At 39.1% G+C, this 22,141-nt stretch overlaps 1 protein-coding gene across 2 annotated transcripts in view; it reads left to right on the forward strand.

The window, feature by feature from the left end:
- Positions 1-22,141, forward strand: part of LOC129672165 (contactin-associated protein like 5-1-like) — a 796,696-nt gene that overhangs the window by 354,716 nt on the left and 419,839 nt on the right. For both annotated transcript variants that reach the window (XM_055601463.1, XM_055601471.1), the window contains exon 4: positions 2,730-2,877. In XM_055601463.1, coding sequence (XP_055457438.1) covers positions 2,730-2,877 — 148 coding nt within the window. The remainder of the gene's footprint in view (positions 1-2,729; positions 2,878-22,141) is intronic.

Below are 22,141 nucleotides of genomic sequence, written 5' to 3' on the forward strand. Positions count from 1 at the left end.
GAAAGAAAGAAAGAAAGAAAGAAAGAAAGAAAGAAAGAAAGAAAGAAGGAAATGCCTTTATGATTAGCTGAGCTTCTAGAAATTCTTTCTCTTTAGTTTACCCTCTTGGAGAGACAGGGCTTTGGATGACATTTAGAAAATGTTGTTGATTTTCAAGTACCTTGCATGCAAGGTATCAATAAGTCCCTTTGTTAAAAAACAGAATATACTTTCACACAATGGTATTTTCACAAGCATGTCCTTTAGGAATTTCTTCCCTCACCCTTACTTGGCCTTATTCTCTGTGTCTCGAAATCCTTTTCCTTGCTGTTCACTTGGCCATTAGAGTGGAATCAGGTCTCTGTTGGTTGCTGTTACTGTACATAAGCATGCAGACTGTCTATAGATTACTGAAGCTGAGAAGGATAATCACAACTCAAGTGAAAAACAAACCTCCAAGTGTTAGCTGTCAGACTGTCTCTGGGGTAGGGACAACAACTTCAGTGAGCCCAACGGGGACAGCTGTACAACATAAATTCACATAATGACACTAAGTTACGTGGCTTAAAAATGTTTAAATGTTTTTGTTATGGATATTTTATTGTGATGTTGTTTGAAGATGAGTTGTTTTTTTTTTTAAATTCCATCTGCATAAAAAATAATTATAAAATAATTAGCCATGCAGATGAAGGCTATGAGACATAATGCAGGTGGATCAAACAGGTCTTGTGTTGTGTTTATGTGTCTGTGTGTGTATATGTGTGTGCGTGTATTAAGCATACTAATGTGTGTGGTTTATGTGTACATCTGTGTATGGATGAGTGTGCTGTGCATATACACAGAGTCCAGGTGATATGTTCTCTTCTCTTCTATCATTCTCTGACTTGGTGCTCTGAGGCAGGCCCTTTGCTGAACGATAAGACTGTAGATTTTAACTAGGCTGATAGGCAGCAAGTCGCAGCAACCCTCCTGTATCTTCCCCCTTTAGTAATGGTGTTATGTGTATAAATGGGACTCCGCCAAGTTCATCATGGGGGTGTTGAGACCCACATTATGTTCTTCAAGCTTGTGCAGAAAATATTCATTTTTAAAATAAAATTTATTTTTTTTATTTTTGAAATTGAAATATACTTACATTATTTCTTCTCTCCCTTTTAACCCTCCAACCTATCTCATGTTCTCACCATTTCTCTTTTTCTATAAATTTTTCTATAAATTTTTCTTTAATTTTTCTATAAATTTTCTTTTTCTATAAATTGTTCCACAAACACGTTTGTGTATTGTATATAATATATACATGTACATTTCTGTGTGTATCCTTATGTGTATGTGTGTTTGTATTAAACCTCTTCAGTCTGTACAGTGTTCACTGAATGTAGATGATTTCAGGGCTGAGCATTTGATAGTGGATACAAACTAAGGGGCACTTCCCAGCAGAAGACTCTTTCTCCTGCTCTCAGCATTCCTTAGTTGCCTCTAGCTCCTTGCCTGGGGTTGAAACCTCATGAACTTTTCCATTCCATGTTAACAGATCTGTTGGTGTTGTCCTTGTTTGTTTCCTATTTAGGCAGCCATGTGGGTAAGCCTTCATGGTTGTAATTCCCCTGACATTCTTAGCAGACTTAATTGCAGAGGAAACTTTCTGTTCCTATGACTCTTACACTCTTGGCTCCATCTCTTCCAATTATGATCTCTGAGACTTGGGTGCTGTAATTGTATTGTAGATGTATCAGTTGGGACTGGGTGTCCTGTAGTTTTTTGTTCTCTACTTTTTAATTAGACATGGTATCCTGTGATGGTTTCTCTCTCTCTTTCAATGAAAGCTTTTATCCTTGGTGAGGGGTGAGGACTTCACGTATCTGTGTGTACAAGAATAAATATTTAGAATGGAGTTAGAGATCATGCTGGTTTAGTAATGTGGTGGCTTTATGTTCTTCCTCAAGACACTTGACCACACTAGGTCTGAGTAGTGAGCAAGGCAGAAAATGCTCCTAACTACTGAATCATCTCTTCAGACCATGTGATTTTTTTAAAATAAAGACAAAACTAAACTATATGTATAGCTAGACTGTGATGGTTCCTTCCTGTAACTATTGATGATTGCATAGTTAGAGAGTGGGGAGTGTAAAAGCAAGCTTGGATATTGGAATAAGACAGTCTTGGAACTAAAATTCAGGCTAATTTTTAACTAGTGGGTGACTATATGTTTTGAACATTTATTTCCTTAAGTATTTCCTTTCCTCCACTAGTTTTTTTTTTAAGTTTCAAAATGGTAGTGAAGATGTTATATGCTTATCATAACAACTGTCCTCAAATAACATTGACAATTATTTTAGCAAAACCCTTTGCCAGTTATCTTATAGTTCGTGAGTATAGATACGTGGGAAAATGACACTTCAAGGTAGCGTTAACTTTTAAATCTTCAGATGTCATACCTTGCAGCTTACTTTGTTCATAAATTTTAACTATGCACAGTGATGGAGAGAGTAACATCCTAAAGAGTAGTATTTGGTACTACTACTACTAATAAATTAATAATAATAAATAATAGTATCTAGTACTTGGAAAAAACTGTAAGGCCTGGGCAAGACTGCCACCCACATTAGATCACTAGGGTCTCTGTTTTATTTTGTCTTGTCTTGTTTCGTTGTTATTGTTGTCATCCCCAAATGCCTGAGTGGAGAAGCCTACATACTTCTATTGACATGTCTTGGTACCGTAGAGCTCACTGAATGTCCATCTCTCTTCAGACTTTTGCGGGAAACATGAACGCTGACAGTGTGGTTCACCACAAGCTGCTGCACTCCGTGAGAGCCCGCTTTGTTCGCTTTGTGCCTCTGGAGTGGAGTCCAAATGGAAAGATTGGCATGAGAGTGGAGGTCTATGGATGCTCCTACAGTAAGTACCCATGCGTATCAAGTCTTACAGTTATGTTGGTGAATGATATTTTCCATGGAATAATTCAATTTGATAATTGCAATTTGTCTGTATGTTCATGTGTGTTTGCAAAAGACAGCCAGCCCAAACCCTCCCATGTCACCTAGGAACACAGACTATCATTTGACCCAGGAATTTTCCCTTGGCCTGGACCTTCCAGCTGAGCCTATGCTAGTTGACAGTGACCCACAAAGGTCTTTTCAGCTTCTTTTCCCCACTGCAGGGACTATCCAACTTGATTTGGGCTCAGGGGATGGAATTCACGTCTTCCCGCTTGCAAAGCAAGCACATTAGAAGCATAGCCATTTCCCAGCCTGTAGTTATCTCATTTTATTAGTGACTATACAGATAAATATGTGTGTGTGTGTGTGTGTGTGTGTGTGTGAATATATGTACCTCAGCTGAGAAGTAAAAATGTTCTTATAATCTATATAAGAACTTCTCTATAGGGATGAAGCAATAATGTCATACAACCTCAACAAATGTTCAAAGCTAGGAGCTCTTGGGTCTTAGATAATCATTTTCCACTTGCAATATGAAATAACTACAATCAGCTTTTCCTGGAAGTTGTGAGACATTGTGATACTATTCCTCTACTCAAGAACCATGAAAAAAATATGTTCTCCTTCTACATATTCTGCAAGAACAGGAGGTTTCTACGCAAGGTAGCTCATAGAATTCTCTCTTTCTGAAGTCATGGTATCCATGAGAGTTGTTGAGAGTAGGGATCCATGTTGAAGAAAAGGAAGGTGTATACATGGGTAGAACTGAAGAGAGTTCTAGAACAATGGTGTTCAACCTTCCTAATGCTGCAGTTCTTTAATACAGTTCCTCATGTTGTGATGATTTCCAACCATAAAATTATTTTTGTTGCTACTGCATAACTGTAATTTTGCTACTACTATGAATTATGATGTAAACATCTGATATGCATGATATCTAATATGAGCTCTCTTTGAAAGGATCCGTGAACCCTCACAAAAGGGTCATGACCCACAGGTTGAGAACCACTATTCTGGAGGAAGGGGTCATGTAAAATGGCTGCTACTCTAACTCTTTCCTGTAGGCATGATGCTGAGCCTAAAAATTGTGTCATTATGAATTAGTTTTCTTCTTTTAAGTGGTGATATTCACTTGATGATTTTCTAATATCCAATGACACCTAAGTAGTGAATACACTCAATCAGCACACTTGGCATAAAGCATAGATATCTTAGCTCTGCTTCCTGTTGCTCAGATAAAATACATTTAAAAAACTTTTTTAAACTTTTATTAATTACACTTTATTCATTTTGTATTCCCCCAGAAGCCCCTCCCTCTTCCCCTCCCGGTCCCACCCTCCCCCCTTTCTACATGCATGCCCCTCCCCAAGTCCATTGATAGGGGAGGTCCTCCTCTCCTTCTTTCTGATCTTAGTCTATCAGTTCTCATTAGAAGTGGCTGCATTGTCAGGGTTCTAGGTTATCTCCATGGATAGTCCTTGGTTGGAGTATGAGTCTCTGGGAAGTTCCCTGTGTTCAAATTATCTTGTTCTGTTGCTCTCCTTGTGGAGTTCCTGTCCTCTCTAGCTCTTACTATTTCCCATTTCTTACATAAAATTCCATTCACTCTGCTTGTCAGTTGGCCATCAGGCTCAGCATCTGAAAACAGGAAACAACCTAGGAAGCTGCTACAGAGGGCCTCTGAAAGCCAGAAGAAAACAGGAAACAACCTCGGAACCTGCCACAGAGGGCCTCTGAAAGCCACTACCGTGCAGACTGTCAAAGCATTTAAAAGACTTTTAAGTGAGAAAGATGTTAATTGTATCAGCTCACAATCTCAAGCTACAATCCCTTATTGCCAGGCAGTCAACGTGGCAGGAAGTTGAAGGGGCTAGTCACATCACAATCATAGTTAAGAGCAGAGAGTGATGAATGCATGTACACATGATAGTGCTCAACTTGTGTCATCACTCCCTTCAATCCATTTCACCCTGCTCAGGCAGTGGTGCCATGCATAGTGGGCATGTCCTCGCACAGACATCCCCATAGGCCAACCTATTCTAGACAATTGATTACTGAGACACTCTGTGAGTGTGATTCCTTGTGTTCAGGTTGGCAATTAAAATGATCACAACAGTTCAGTGAGTTACTGTTTTGCCTCATAGAAGGGCCTCATGTGAATCTCACTAGTGTTGTTCATCAAATCTAGGTTAAAATAGCATTTGCCTCAGAAGAATTTGAAGTGCTCCATATAAATGTACTTGTTTCCCTAATGTCATATGCTCTGAAATAAACCTGGGAACGAAAACACAGAAGTATCAAACGTTAATGATTCCTCGCATAAACTATTGACTAAGGTGTATTTGTCAGACAAATGAAGTATCAAACATTAATGATTCCTCACATAAACTACCAACTAAGGTATATTTGTCAGACAAATGAAGTCCTGAAGGGAGGAGATTTGCTGATAAAATGACTGTATTTATCTTGAACAAACACTTTTAGAAGGAGTATCATTTCAAGGGAAGCATTGACAGCCTATTCAAGAAAGGGCTTTGCCACCTGCAAGTCTGAGGAATTTAATTCCCTCAGTACCTGATCCCTTAGTGAGGACCTTTTGTCAGTCTTGGGAAGCTTCTGTATCTCTTGTTGTCTATATTTTCTCACTTATTTGTTAAGAAATATTCATGATGAAAAAGTACTGATAGGCCTTACTTATGTTATTTAAAATTATTGATGCATCTAATAATTTCAATTAAATTTGTGTGTGCTTGCTAACACATGTGAGCATGTATGTGTGTTTGTGTGTATGTGTATGTCGTGTACAGACATAGCATGTTGTGCATGTGGATCAGAGGACAACATTTGAGGGGTCTGTTCTCTCATTTCACCACATGCATTCTCAGGATTCACATTCTGTCCCTAGTGTGAGGAGCTCTCTTTCATGAATTCGCCATTAAGAAATTGCCACATGAAAATGTCCACAGGCAGATTTCATGGAGTCCATTCAATTATATCAGCACCATTTGTTGAAGATGCTATCTTTTTTTCCATTGTATTTTTGGCTTCCTTGTTCAAAAATCGGTTGTCAGTAGGTGTGTAGGTTTATTTTTGGGTCTTCGATGTGATTTCATTGATCCACTAGTCTGTTTATATGCCAGTACCATGTTGGTTTTATTACTGATTCTCTATAGGGCAGATTGAGATCAAGAATTGGGATAACTCCAGTAGTTATTTTATTATCCAAGATGGTTTTAGCTATTCTGGGTTTTGTGTTTTTCCATATGAGGTTGAGAATTGTTTTTCAAGGCCTGCAAAAAAAATGTTATTGGTATTTTGATAGGAATTTCATTGAATCTGAAAATTGCTTTTCATAGGAGGGCTGTTTTAATATATTAATTCTACCAAGAAATGAGCATGGGAGATCTTTACATCTTCTGATATCTTCTTCAATTTCTTTCTTCAGAGACTTGAAGTTTTTTCATACAAGTCTTCCACTTGCTTGTTTAGCATTATACCAAGGTACTTTATGTTATTTTTGGCAATTGTAGAAGGTATTGTTTCACCAATTTCTCTCTCAGCCACTTTGTCTTTTGTATATATGAGAGCTACTGATGTTTTGTTGTTGCTGTTGTTGTTGTTGTTTTGCATCTCAGTTCACCTGTAACATTTTCAAAGGTTCCTACTCTGAATGACCCTTGAAATCATCTGCCTTACTTTCTGCACACCTGCTATTAACGAGTGATTTCTAGGTATGATTTAATTTAGAATATGATACCACAAACCTTACTTGTAACTACTTGTTGATGCTGAGTTGACACCTGTCTTTCTGTCTGGTGCCTTGCATTCACAGGTAAACATCATAACATAGAGCATGATCTTCATTTCCATCACTCTTACATGTCTGCTCATAAAACTGCTTATTTGCTGAGTGGGTAGACACACGTTTTGTGCCAATCTCCTTGCCTCAGCTTAGCCAGGCTGATTCTTATAGAATTATTTTTTTTGTTAATTGAATCATTTCAGTATTTTAAGGGAATTACTTTTGTTTCTGTGGTCCTGTAAATCTCAAATTCTGCCATAGTGTATTGATAAAAATTGCTAGAACTTTATTACTTTTGGATATACCTCAGTTGGTAGACTGTTTGCCTAGAAATGAGTTTGAGTCCCAGTACCACCTTAACCTAACATGATAGATCATGCCTGTAGTCCCACCTCGCTGAGGTAGGAACAAGAGTTTGAGAAATTCATGTTCATTCTCAATTTCTCAGCTAGTTGTTCTGTACTGTCCAGAGAATTAGCTACTGTAGCCATACTTTCAGTTAGAATGAATGGGCTTATTAAGTATATAGTAAGGTTAAATGGTAGCATAAAAAAATAAATAGCATATGGACAGACAGACAGAGTGTACTTAGATACCCACCCACACACATGCATATATCAAAATACCATCAAATTAAGTACACAAAATATTTAGCAGAAATGAACTGGGGACGCCCTATTGAGGCTGTAGTTCCTAATAGAGAGTACCCCTAGCAGAGCCAACTGTACTCGCTAATGATGTTTCTAAGTAAAAGAATAAATACCAAAAGATGAAGATAATATCATCTATATGTGTCTTTACCTATCATCTATTTGGCTAATATTTATGATATTTTATCTAATTATTTATCTATCATCTATTGCTTATCATCTATCCATCTTTCTTAAGTGACTTTGTTTAATAATTTATAGGTACATTTCATTAAATATTACCTGTATCACTTATCAAGTTACAAGCTCCATACAGCCAAGAAACTTATGTTCTTGGATCTCTAGTACTCTGCACAGATAAGGCCAATTTTATTCAATAGCAACTGAACTTTTAAGGGATACTGTCTCTAAAGCAATAAGCCCATAAGTTTCTGAGGCAAGGTGGGGTCTGAAAAAAATTTGTTATCATCTTTCCTTGTGGCCCTGCATTTATATCTTGAAGTATTCAATAATGTGCCATAAAACATTTTCTTGGAAGAAAAAGATCATAATCAATATTCTGACACCCAGGTTAGTTTTGCACTCCTATAGTCAAAACCAGCAACCTACAATTTTCAAGCCTTCATATTTAAGAGGCCCCAGGGACAGGGTTGAATTGTTGCCAGGAGCAACAGTTCCTACAAACATCTCCACTCCTGTGTCCCTCAGCTGTACCTTCACACTTAATTCTGCATAAGAATCCCTTGTTTCCATTCGCTTCTAAATAAGTCCCTGGAGCATAGAGTACAGCTCTGTTAGAAGAATGTCTGCTTAGCATGTACAAAGCCCATCTTCAGTCACCAGCACCTGGCTAAGTGTGTATGCCAGTAACCCTCACAATTACTCGGGAGGTGGAGGCAGAATGATCAGAAGTTCAACATCAACCTCAGCTACAGAGCCAGTTAAAAGCCAGTACAGAACAGAGTGCCTGTCTTAAAAGGAAAAACGATGTAAAAATGCCGATTCTCCACCACATGTTGTTTATTAGTAGTTCTGCTGTTTATTAGTAGTTGTGATAAAGAGCTAGAATTTAAGCCCAGTGTCTCAAACTCCATTTCTTATGTAACTATGTAATTACCTTTCTGTAGTCAATTCCTTCTTAGTTTGCACTGTCAAACTAAGTAATTGTAGATCTTATAAGAAATTGTAGATCTTAAGACTTTTCAACAAGTGCCAGTAAGATGGTTTAGTGAACAAAGGCTCTGGCCACAAAGCCTGATGAACTGGTTTGGATGGTTTCCTCGCAAGACATGGTGAAAGGAGAGATCCATTTCTCCAAAGCTGTTCCCTGGTGGACATCTCTCTCCCACACAGGAAATAAGAAAATATTGAGAAACTAGGCTAGGCTGTCTGTTCACCAAACCCTAGATATACAGTGACCTCTGCCTCCCCTGTGTTAGGATTTTAGGCCTGTACTGCCATGCCTGTCCTTTAATAAATGATCTGGGAATTGAAATCAGGTCCACACACCTGTGTGACAAGTATGTTACTGATTGAACTACTTTATAAGCCTGCTTGGAAGTTTTTTAATGTCATATATGGAGACATTCAACACGATGACTGGGCTTAAAACACCAAAGATGGCAACCTGACTTTACCACTAACTCATCCTGCAACCTTGGGTAATCTTCAGTCCTCTACAAAAATGGAAACAATAATTGTGCTTACGTTAATCCTGCAGTTCCTAGAAGTGGTGTTTGGCATGTTATTAGCCCTTAAGTAATATCTGTTTTCAGATATTTAAGTCACACTTTCCTTATTCTTTCCTTCTTTCTATTCAGTTACACATCGTTTTGGTAATTTAGAGGAAGGAGGTTGGGATTTTATATTCTTGGCCCTAAAGGATTTTGACACCTTCCATCAAGCCATCTGGAGACTTAAATTACATTAAACTTTCTCGGGAGCTTCTCTTTGAATTTCTTTATGTATGGGAAGCTAATTAATTTTAAAAGCATTATAAATTCTGATAAAGCATAATGATCTGTCAGGCTCCCCAGACTCATTAAAAATCACAACCCTCTTTTTATACCTCAGGTTCCTCCCTCTACACAAGACCTTGCTCCTATCTGGTTAATTACTTCCAAGTTGATAGCATCCAAAATTCATCACAGTCTGAGCCAAAGTCATGTTCTCTTTCCACAAATAAATCCCTTATCATCATCTGCTCCAGCTGCCTTCTTTGCAGTTGTTCTTATCATCCAGAGTCATTTGTCATAAGCGACAGAGTCACAGAAGTTTAAATTTCACTACGGTGTGCTAAGGTCAGTATAGTCTTATTGTGGAAATGGTGGGAGGCCTTGCACAAAGCCAGGACAGCCTTGGAGATATGGAGGAAAAAATGACAGTGGTCAGATCTGAGATACAGAGGCCATTGTCCCACTTTGTAAATCTTGTACTTAGTAGCTGGACAAAATTTCACCAGATAGTTGTAATTCCTTCACTGAGAAGATGAGAAGACAGAAGTCCAGAAGACCAATGCAGGTGTCTTCTTAGAAATGACTCAAAACCCTGAGGAGATAAACATGTGTATCTGTAGGTAACAGAAGTGTAGTACACAGAAATACTAAGGACTTCTGTCTTAACCTATGGCCTATTTAAATGTTTCTAATTGATTGAGAATCTGAATGTTCCTTATTTATTGATATATGTTAGTCCTTTGTCTTTCACTGTTGCTTTTAGGCTATGGCAGCACAGGAGACAACCCCTATCCTGTAGAAATGTAGACTGTCAGAAGGTGTAGGAAGCTGGCATAGAAATGCTTATGATTGGGAGAGAACACAGTCAATAAATGTTCTGAGAACAGAAGGACCTCAGTTTCATCCCCAGCATGTATGTTTACAAAAATGGTGAGCAGGTTCCTTCACCCTTGTAAGTCCATGGATGTGGAAGTGTAGTCAGACAGACCCTTGGGCTGCTAATCAGCATATCTATGAGCCTCCCTGTGAACTACAGTCCAGTGAGAGACCTTGTCTCAAAATCTCAAGGTATATAGAATCCAAGGAACAATACCCAGGGTTATATCCTCTAACTTCCACATATACTATACACACACAGATACCACTTCATACACACAAACATGTACACAGAGAGAGAGAGAGCAAAAGAGAGAGAGATATAAAAAGCCAAAATCAAACACTGATTATAACTCTGGAAGTTGAAGAAACAAAGTCTGTGTAGGTAAAGCTGGGAGGGGCAAGGAATACCACCAGAAGCCAGTCTGTCCTGAGGAATGAGAGTTACACGGATGAGCTGCATGCAAAGCTCTGCTTGCCTTATGCCAACAATGGTGACTTAAAAGTAACCGGCTCTCATAGTTGGACCAGCTACTCTGCAGCCAGTTTCCACACAGAGGTCAGGGCCTTGCCTGACAGCATGGTTTGCCTTCCGTCCCTGTGGAAGTGGTCACTTCAGTGATGTACATATTGACCCACTGGCTACAACCTTAAGTGGCCAGGCAGAGTCATGGAGAAGATCTAAGATGTATCCAAGACATGAAATAATGGAAAAAAATTTGTGTGTGTTCTGTATATGTATGGTATGTGTGTATTCATCCATGCACGTGCGTGTGTGTGTGTGTGTGTGTGTGTGTGTGTGTGTATGTGTGTATGTGTGTGTATTACAGGGGTTACAGGCTACATACTATCACCTGGCTTTTTCATTTTTGTGTGTGTGAGTGTGTGTGTGTGTCTAAATGTATGTGTATGAGTGTGTGCGTTTGTGTGGGAATGTGTAATGCATTGTATCTGTTTGGTGGATGAGTGTGGGAGTACAAGCTCACTTGTGAGTATGGAACTCTGAGAGCATCAGGCATCCTGTTCTGTCACTGTCTTGGTCGTCTGAGAAAGGGTCTCTTACTGAGCATGGCACTCAGCTGGCTTCAAGTAATGCTTTGTGACCCTCCTGTCTCTTGTTATTATAGTAAGAAAAGACACGCAAATAGCTACACTCCTTTTCATTGTTTTTTCAATGTGGTTTCTGGAGACTCAGAACCTTTGTTTGTGAGACAAATTTTCTTATTCATCGAGTCACCCCTAAGCCTGCACCTGGCTTTATGAATGAGAACAGGAGAGCTGAGCTCAGGTCCTCATACTTCTAAGCAAGCACTTTACTGAGCGTACCATCTCTCAGGCTGATGGCGTGTGTTTTCAGGAACACCCATATCTACTGTCACGAAAGGGAAAATAGCAGTTTTTCTGCTCAAACTTTGAGATTCAAGCAAATGGCCTTCCTTAGCACCTTCATATTACATGTGTGAAGAACACTGAGAATGGAGTAAATAAGAGACACAGCTAATACTGTGTGCTGCCCTTTCCGAAGGGCTGCTTTCCTACTCTCAGCCTTGCCGCATTCATCCCTTTCCTGCTGGTGACTTGTGGAAGATGTCCTCCTTCATTAAGGAGCGCAGTGCATGTTGTCCTTTTCATTTGAAGTCTTGTCTCCCAGTTTGCCTCACAGTGTCCTCCTCCATTCTTTCTGTCCCAGCATAGTTACTTACATAGTATTGTTTTACTCCCACAAGTAATGAAGTAATGAATTTTAGGAGGCACAGTAACACTTCCCTTTTTTATATACCATTCCATCATGGTGAATCATTTGTGTCCACAATGTTGTTTGTGATTCTCCAGATGCCTTGATCCATCATCTTCATCTTATTTGCATCAGAGGCAGAATGGTACACAATACATTCAGAATATTCCCAATATTGATAAAGTGATTATAATGCAAGCATTAGGACCCAAGTTGGGTACCTAGTACCTATACTGGGTGTGAAAATGGACTGAAATTAGCTGGGTGTAAGGGCACAGGCTGTATGGGACAGAGATGGGGAGGCTTCTGAGGCATGTTAGCCTACTGGCAGAGTAGATAACTCCTGTGAAACAACACTTCAGGCTGTCCTCTGGCATCTAAATTCACAAGCGTGAGTGCATGCATGCACACACACACACACACACACACACACACAGAGAGTAATAAAGAACAATCCTACTACATACAGTGAAATTAGGTATTAACTAAAGAAAAAAAAAATCTACTATGGAAGTGCTCTAATGTGATTTTGGTATGATCTTTGTAATTTGTACAATTGCATTATACTAAATACTTTTAAGTGCATTAACAGATCTATGCACAAATATATGCAGAAAACCATCATAAAAAGAAGCTATGAATGTAACCTAGAACCTCTGCTCAGATGTAGCCTGTGGTAGCTCAGTAACCAATTGGTTTCCCATAGTGAGGGGAACAAGGACTGTTTCTAACATGAGCTCAATGACTGGCTTTTTGGCCTCCCCACCCCCCAAGGGAGGAGCAGTCCTGTTAGGCCAAAGAGGAGGGCTTTGCAGCCAGTCCTGAAGATACCTGATAAAACAGGATCAGATGAATGGGGAGGAGGTCCCCCCTATTAGTGGACTTGGCAAGGGGCAAGGTGGAGATGAGGGAGGGAGGGAGGGACTGGGAGGGAATGAGGGATCGGGACATGGCTGGGATACAGAGTTAATAAAATGTAACTGATAAGAAAAAAATAAAATTTAAAAAAATTATGCATGAATAAAAAAAAAAAAAGAAGCTAATTTGGCCCATCTTATCAAGGTGAATCCTAGTGTTTAGTCCTGAGATGGTATAAACCAGGTTTGGTAGATATATCTGGAATCCCTGCACTCAGAATGTAGAAGCAAGAGAATCAAAAGTTCAAGGATTTCCTCAGCTATGCAGCAGTTTTGAGGCCAATGTGGTCTACTGGAGTCTCTGTTACAGAAAACAAAAATGATGGAAGGAACGAAGGAAGGAAGGAAGGAAGGAAGGAAGGAAGGAAGGAAGGAGGGAGGGAGGGAGGGAGGGAGGGAGGGAGGGAGGGAGGGAGGAAGGATAGATGTTTGGGTGAATGGATGGGTAGATGGATGAAGACATGGTTATAAGAGTCTCAGAGCTCTTATATAAACTTAGGTTAGGACTGTAATCCAGAGTTTTGGCTTTTCTTTCTTTGAATTTTCTACTTTAAATTGTTTTGATCCTTTTCTTATTTTATTCACCTGCTCATCAAACACAGGAATTCCTGAAATGTTGGTAGCTCTACCCTGAAGTTTTGACAGTTTAATTTGGAAACTCTCTTTGTGCTGAGGGTTCATCTGGTTCATCTGAGGTCATTGAAGTTGCTGATAAATCCTGGAAACATCACAGAATGGAGGGAGATTAGTGAAAATACAAGCTGACTGTGGAAACCTTTGTTATTTGTGGATTATGAGCCAAAGCCCTTACTCAGGTCTTCAGTACAAGCAGATGATGTGAATACAATTTTCATTTTCATGTAATGTATCATGAGAAATCTTTAAAATGTATTTGTATTGAACATCTTATTTACCCTGAGTAGCTGAAGAGTCCAAGTGGGACTAATTGACTCAGGGTGGGTCAGTATTTTCTCCTCTCAGCTTTCTGGTTCTGAGATTAAAAATAAATCCTCCTTCTCTCAGGTCATCATCAGAGTTGTGCTTCTTCCCACTTGGGAATTCAAGCTTGGGCTGTTTTAGTCAGAAAGAATCATTTTTAGCTGCTTTGTTGACAGGCTTCCCAAACCCATCAAACATGCTAGAATTTGCCTCAAGTATTCTGTCTTTCTCAGAAAATAAGCTTGACAGCTGGGTCAGCAATTATGGGACCAATAAAAACTCATTGGCATTCTGGAGCTATTCAGGGAAGAAAGGCAGCTGGACAGAATTTACCTTAATGTGGAAGACCAGTCTGGGAACATGTACCACCTACCTTTACTGGGGGATTCTTAGGGCCATAATTAGTCTATCCATTATAGTCTGGAAAAATCTGCCAATTAGTTATCACCGAAAGAAACAGATTGCATCGAATAGAATTTACAGTAATGACATAGTAAAAATTAATTTTGAAAGAGAAAGATTATTTGCCCCAGGTTGTGTTCCAGGTGTTTGTATTGTGGATGAAGTAAGGAACTCTCAGAAGTTTTTTGCCAGCTAGCCTGATGCACATAACAGAAAAACAGCAAAGGGACCCAAATAGTCCTTGGAACTCCACAAACATCAACATCTCTTAGAGGACTCCTAACATATCAGCTGTGGGTCTTTGCTGTGAGAAATGGTGACATTCACTTCCTAAAAACACTGGAGACTCCCAGTAGGAAAAGCAGAGCCAATCTCATTACTTTGCAAAACATATTTTCATCTCAGAATGATAGACACACTGACAGAAAGCAGAGAGCATTTTTTAGAAACCATACAAGACCTTTCCTTGCTTCTTTCCTTTCTCATTGGCTGAATAATCAGGAGTGCACAATCTTACAGATTATCTAGATCTTATTTTTCCCTCTGTCACTTAAGTTTATTTTGTTCTCAACAACACTGAACATGAGTTCATCTCTGTGTTTTACATCCCATTTATTTTAGAGATTATCAGGCTGTATGTTGCTAAGCAATCTTGTCTGCTGGCAACCTAGGGTGTTAGTAACTCTCTACTTCAAACTTCCAGCTTTGGTAGCCAGGTGGTCAGGCTAATAGTTTGGGTGGGAATCACTAGCTTTGGGGCTCCCAGTGTTTTGTGTCCATCTGTATCTGGATCTAAGATGACTCAAGGTGTTTTTACCTCAAAAATGATCTAAGAGAGTTCATTTCTTATACATTCCCAGTTTTTATGCAATGAGGTCCTAGATTCTGTACTTGTCTGTGTTTCTGCCATAGAATACTGCTGTGCTATGAGGATGGGGCTAGACGCAACTGATCTTTACAGTCTCAAGATCTGCCCCTGTGTGTTCTCTCTTCTTGATATCTGTGTACTGGCAACACCCTTGACCCTCAGGAGCACTTCCCCTGGTCTGCTATACTCCTGAGACTCTACCTTACCTGGGAAGGAGTGGGGGTCTTCTCCTCTGGTCTGTCCCAGCACAGGGAACTGGTCTGCTTCTGCTGGGTACAAAGTTTTGTCTGTGCTTAGAGTTTAGAAACAGAAAGAGTTATCAAGGTGGTCACTTCCCATCCAGGCTGTGCATCCAGGATATCCAGGGTGTAGGCACATATACCAAAAGGAATTTTTAGAAGTAAACCACAAAACTGGGAAGATTTCTCTGTGGCTAAAACACTTGCTGTATTGATGTAAACACCTCAGGTCAGGTCCCAGGCACCCACATAAATACTAGGCAGGCGCAGAATCCCACTTGTAACCCCAGCACTTAAGAAGTAGAGATAGTAATCCCTGAAGCAAGATGACAGCTCTAGCTAGCAGTGAGCTCTGGGTTTAAATGAGAGACACTTCCTCAATAATTAAGATGGTGGCAATGAGGAAAGATGCTCAACATTAACCTCATGCCTTTATGTGCACATATTTGCACACGCATATGTGACCTCCCCATATCAATACACACTCTCACACACATACACACACACCGTACACATACACAAAAACAAAAGAAACCAAGAAACATACAAAGAAACAAAAGAAAAATAAAAAAGGGAAATCAAATATAAATTATTTGAGAGCAATACAATCATACAGATCAGTGAGAAGAAGGAGACCTAGTAAGGAACCTAGTAGGCATCAGGGGAGTGGAACTGAGAGATGGCATCAAGACTAACATATGGATGACTAGAACTGCACCACACCTACACCAGCAAATGTTATAAGAGATCATCTCCAGCATACAAATTCAGAAGAAAATAGTCCTTTGTAAGTGGCACACAAGGGTCACAATCATCATAATCCATTGCCATCAAGCCTCTGACTTTCTCTGCTCTTTGATCAATTCCTACTCTGCAAAGTGCTCCTTTCATAAACGGTCTCTGCTTCTCACACTCCACCTGTTCCAAGACTAATTCTTTGTTCCAAGGCATTAGGACATGGAGATCAGTGTGTGTACACAAAGACTCTAATCCATGCCTCTAGCAAAGTTACCACAAGTGTAGTCTAAAATCCTTGCAAATATAAGTGCTTTGCTCAGGTTCTGTCATGATAAGCCATGGCTTTGAATGACGTTGGACTTTGCCATTCTTCAAGAAACACAGATGACTAAAAGACAGAAAATTCCTTATTAACTTGTGAAGGAACAGACTTCTCAATATCATATTTAATTAAAAAATATAGTGTGTGTGTGTGTGTGTGTGTGTGTGTGTGTCTCGAATACCAAGTGTTTTACTTGCTGGACCATCTTACCTGCTCTTCTCTTTCCTTTAATTTGGCCACTCTTCTTTTTATCTTTTCTTTTCTCTTCTTTTCCTTTCATTTGTTATTGACAATAATTTTGTTTTGTTTATTAAATACAATACAAACAGACCACAGTTTTTCCTCCCTCCACTTCTCTAGCTCCACCCACCTCCTCTCCCCTGGATCAATTCCGCCTCTGTCTCCCTGATGTGGATGTTGTCTCAGCAATGGGCCCTTCCTGTCAGTTTGAAGACAGTAGCTCACTATCCTAGCATCAACCTGGGTTGTTTAAAGATCTCCATAGGACATACTTGTCCAACCAAATGCACTCCATTCCTATCATTGGGAGCTTTGCCTGGCTACAAGAGATGGCCATTTCAGACTCTGTTATCCCCATTACTAGGAGTCCTCACTAGGCTCACCCTTACAAATTCCAGAAAATTTCCAGAATGTTTCTGCACAGCCCCTAAAAGTTTCTCAATTCCAGCTGCTGTCTCTCCATTCATGCTCTTCTTCCATTTCCCCACCTGATCACAAACCCCTTCTCTCATTGTCACCTGCCCCCAAATCACCTTCAAATCTCTTCTATTTCCCTTCCCTGAGAGAACCATGCTTTCCCCCTAGAGGCCTCCTCTTTACCTAGTCTTTCTGAGTCTGTGAGTTGTGGCTTGTTTATCATTTACTTAATGAGCGATGATATCCACTTATTCTTTTGCTCACTTTGACTTCTTACAGTGTATGTTTCCTTCAAAGTGCACAAAGTTCTTCAAATCTCACAAAATCCTTGAAACACCTCATTATTTAATGAGGCAAAACTTGTCTTCAATGTCAAACAGCTTATTACCTTGTGTATGCCTCTGGGCAGGTGCATGATCTTCTGAGTCTTGAATTCCTCATTTTTCATAAGAAGAAAAGTCTAGATCATGCATGACTGTCAAGCCCATTAAATGAAGCAACTATGTGCTAGTAACTACCCAAAGATAGTTTGTTTAAACCAGTGCCCACTCATCTTTATAAGCCATTGCCAAATTGTAAGAAAATGTAGAAGTCATATTTAGTTCTGTCCTTGATTTTGTTGTCCTTAATAAGCAGTAATCATAGTACTACGGTGATAGCTCAGTGTTTGTTCTATAAGTAGTAAAGTATTAACACTTAAAGTGTTTGCTATATAAAAGTGTTAAAGTGATTGTTATATAAGCAGGATGACTTGCTTTTGAACTCACATAAAAAGCCAAATGGTGTGGGGGAGAGTATACAGCTGTAATTCCAACAATCCTACAGAAAAAAAATGGGACTAGAGAGAGAACTTCCTGCAAGCTTGTGATCCAGCTTGCTTGAAGTACACATATTAGAGGTTAAAACAATAAAAACGACTGCCTCAAATAAAACGGGGAAGGAGAGAACTGACTCCTGGAAGTTGTTTTCTGTTTTCTACATATACCCAAAAGAGCATGCATACCTATAAGTACACACACACACACACACACACACACACACAAACACACAGATAACAAACCACATGATACAACAACTTAAAAATAAGAGCTCATCTCTAACCTGGATTCATCTTATAGTATACTATGTATTTTCTTTCATTGTTTAATAAATTTAAAGATAATCTGTCAAGATATTTATATAATATATGAAGATTTTAATGTATACAACTTGACACTGTCTACAAATTAATGTCCAAATAAGGCAATCAGAACAGAGGTATAATAACACCCAATGTTGAAAATCTAATGTATGTTGTATTTCTTTTTGTTTAACAGCAACAGTAAAAAATATGAGTGGTTATTTCCATTTTACATCTGTTTATTCAAGAGGTGTTGGGGAAGCTAAGCATCTCCCTTGTTTCTGGAGAAGGGATTAAGTATTCATTGGGTGCACTTAATCCTTCTTCAAAACTTCTCCTAAACTTCTGCTTCTCCATCTGTGAAATGGCTGTAGCAATTCATGTGCAATTTAATTAATACTGCAAATGTCCAGGACCTTTAGTTGAGTTCTCTTGAATGAGAAAAATGTCTCTGTTGATCAGAGGTGTTAGAAGAAAAGCTTAAACTATTCTGCATGTGTGATCAATAAAGGAAATGTTTCATTGTTGTGAGAGTCAGAGTATAATGCATACTGCAGGCACCAGAAGTCAAGGGGCAAACATGGTAAACATGAGCTGAGGTTCTCCATGTTTCTAATGCTTTGATCCTATAATACAGTTCCTCATGTTGTGGTGACCCCCAACCATAAATTTTTTTCATAAATGTTATTTTTCACATATCTGAACATAATAAAGGCGATATACAGCAAGCCTATAGCCAACATCAAACTGAACGGAGAGAAACTTAAAGCAATCCTACTGAAATCAGGGACAAGACAAGGCTGCCCACTCTCTCCATATCTCTTCAACATAGTGCTGGAAGTCCTTGCTAGAGCAATAAGACAGTTGAAGGAGATCAAGGGGATACAGATTGGAAAAGAAGAAGTCAAATTATCACTATTTGCAGATGATATGATAGTATACGTGAGTGACCCCAAAAACTCTACCAGGGAACTCCTACAGCTGATAAACACCTTCAGCAAAGTGGCCGGATACAAAATTAACTCAAAAAAATCAGTAGCACTCCTGTATACAAAAGACAAAAGGGCTGAGAAAGAAATTAGAGAAACAACACCCTTCACAATAGCCATAAATGACATAAAGTACCTTGGTGTAACCCTAACCAAGCAAGTCAAAGACTTGTATGAAAAAAATTTCAAGTCTCTGAAGAAAGAATTAGAAGAAGATATGAGAAGATGGAAAGATCTCCCATGCTCATGGCTTGGCAGGATTAACATAGTAAAAATGGCCATCTTACCAAAAGCAATCTTCAGATTTAATGCAATTCCCATCAAAATACCAACACAATTCTTTACAGACATGGAAAGAAAAATTCTCCCTCCCTATCCTCCCTGCCCCTTTCCAAGTCCACTGATTGGGGAAGACCTCCTCCCCTTTCATCTGACCCTGTTTTATCAGGTCTCATCAGGACTGGCTGCAAAATCCTCCTCAGTGGTCTAGCAGGACTACTCTTTCCTTGGGGGGTGGGGAGGTCAAAGAGCCTGCCATTGAGTTCCTGTGAGAAATAGTCCCTGTTTTACTATGGGAAGACTATTGGTTACTGAGCTACCATGGGCTACATCTGAGCAGAGGTTCTAGGTTATATCCATACATGGTCCTTGGTGGAGTGTCAGTCTCAGAAAAGACCCCGGTGCCCAAATATATTTGTTCCTTGTAGAGCTCTTATCCAAAATTTGCTCAAATACACAACAAGGACATTTGCTCAACCATGTTTGTAGCAGCTTTATTTGTAATAGCCAGTACCTGGAAACAACCCAGATGTCCATCAATGGAGGAATGGATACAGAAATTGTGGTATTTTTACACAATGGAATACTACTCCAGAATCAAAAACGAGGAAATCATGAAATTTTCTGGCAAATGGTGGGATCTAGAAAAGATAATTCTGAGTGAGGTATCCCAGAAGGAGAAAGACACACATGTGAGTGAGTATATACTCATTCATGTAGTCCTATAAGATATGATAAACATAATGAAATCTATACACCTAAAGAAGATAAACAAGAAAGAGGACCTGGGGTAAGATTATCAATCCTCATTTAAAAAGACAAATGGGGGCTGGAGAGGCGGCTCAGATGCTAAGAGCACTGGCTGTTCTTCCTAAAGGTCCTGAGTTCAATTCCCAGCCACCACATGGTGGCTCACAGCCATCTACAGTGAGGTATGGTCCCTCTTCTGGTGTGCAGGTGGAACACTGTATAAATAATAAATAAATAAATCTTTAGGAAGACAAATGGGAGGTGCATTGGACGTAGGAGAAAACAAGTAACAGGACAGGAGCCTACCGCAGAGGGCCCCTGAAAGACTCTACTGAGCAGTGTATCAAAGCAGATACTAAGACTCATAACCAAACCTTCGGCAGAGTGCAGGAAACCATATGAAAGAAGGGGGAGTTTGTATGACGTGGAAAGAATAGGAGCTCCACAAGGACCAAATATAGCTGGGCCATGCTTCTCATTACCCACAATATGGCAACAGTGCCAAGAGGTCCACAGATTCAGCTTGACATCCAGTGAGCACCAATAAGTACAGTGTGCATGGACATAGTGTTAGCCATAAGTTGAACCACAATCAATCTAAATAATACTCTACCTTAAAATAATTCTGTCATTTTTTATGAATAAAAATGGTACTTACTTATTATTGTATTTGAAATTCATCAATAATTAGTTATGGAAAGTTTTGTCTTTCATATGTGGATAATATCTTTAGTTTTGCTTCTTCAATCACAAAGCCTGGAGTGTTTATACTGTAATTTTTTTATATAAAAAGCGCTACATTCTGATCTAAGTAACCTATGTATTTAATATAAGGGTGTAGACTGTTCATAGTTACAAGGAATCCTAATATCTCTTAATACAATACCTTTAATTTGTTATTGTTATTACTTTTAACCTCATTATTATTATGTATGTGTGTGTTTGTGTGTGATGGTAGGTAAAAGTGTGCACATTCTATGATGCCCACGAAGAGGTCAGAAGACAGCTTTCAGAGGTGGGTTTTCTCTTTCTATGATAGGTTCTAAGGGATTTGACTCAGGTCATCAAGATTACAGCATAAGCACTTCACCTGCTAGTCTAGTACCTTCACTTTACAGCTGAAGACCAACTGTGAAAAGATTGGTGGCTGATCCAACAAAACCCCACTGGTTACAGAGATAGTTCAGACATTTACAATTGAAATCACAGAAAATTGTGAAAACCACCCTATATCGGGCCAGTTGCATTTTACAGTCTGGAGTCTTTGCTGACCTTTTTGTTAACTGAATATGTAAAGAATAAATTATGGAATTTTCCTTTCAAGGTAATTACAGAAAATCATTATTTTTCTTTTCATTTAAATTTTTTTTGTTTATTAAAGATAATTCTATGTCCTTGAACAGGAATGGTGATTAAGTTGTCATTATGAATACTCAATATAAGAATTTAGATTCCTTACTAAATCCTGAAAAACTGAGGTTTTATGGTTTCTTGATTTCAAATAATAATAATTCTATCCTGTCCATACAACCCTTAAATAATAATTCTATCCTGTCCATACAATCCTTAACCTCTTTTGCACCCTGCTAAGATTGCATTCGATGAATTCCTTCCAAGTTGTAATTAAGTAATCTTACATTTTTGTGTATTATAGAAGTTAAAAAAAAAACATTTTACAGCACAAATTTTTGTGACAAAAATAGTGAAATAATATGCAAGTAACTTACAAGACTTCTTCCAATGGGCTATGGAGATTTCTCAGTGGTAAAAAGCTTGCCATACAAATATGGCAACATGAATCCTACACCCATGTAAAAAGCTTGGCTCAATGAAATACATCTGTAATCTCAGCCTTGAGGGGGGAAAAGGTGGTCTTGGAATATCACTGGCCAGCCAATCTGCCCACTTGCTGAGAACCACGTTCAATAACAAATTAGAGGTATGGAGGCAGGTCAACTCATAGAGAGAGTTTGCCAGGCAAAAGG

This window comes from Psammomys obesus, unplaced genomic scaffold, assembly GCF_907164565.1.
Source record: "Psammomys obesus unplaced genomic scaffold, mPsaObe1.curated_primary_1811, whole genome shotgun sequence".
Taxonomy (NCBI): domain Eukaryota; kingdom Metazoa; phylum Chordata; class Mammalia; order Rodentia; family Muridae; genus Psammomys; species Psammomys obesus.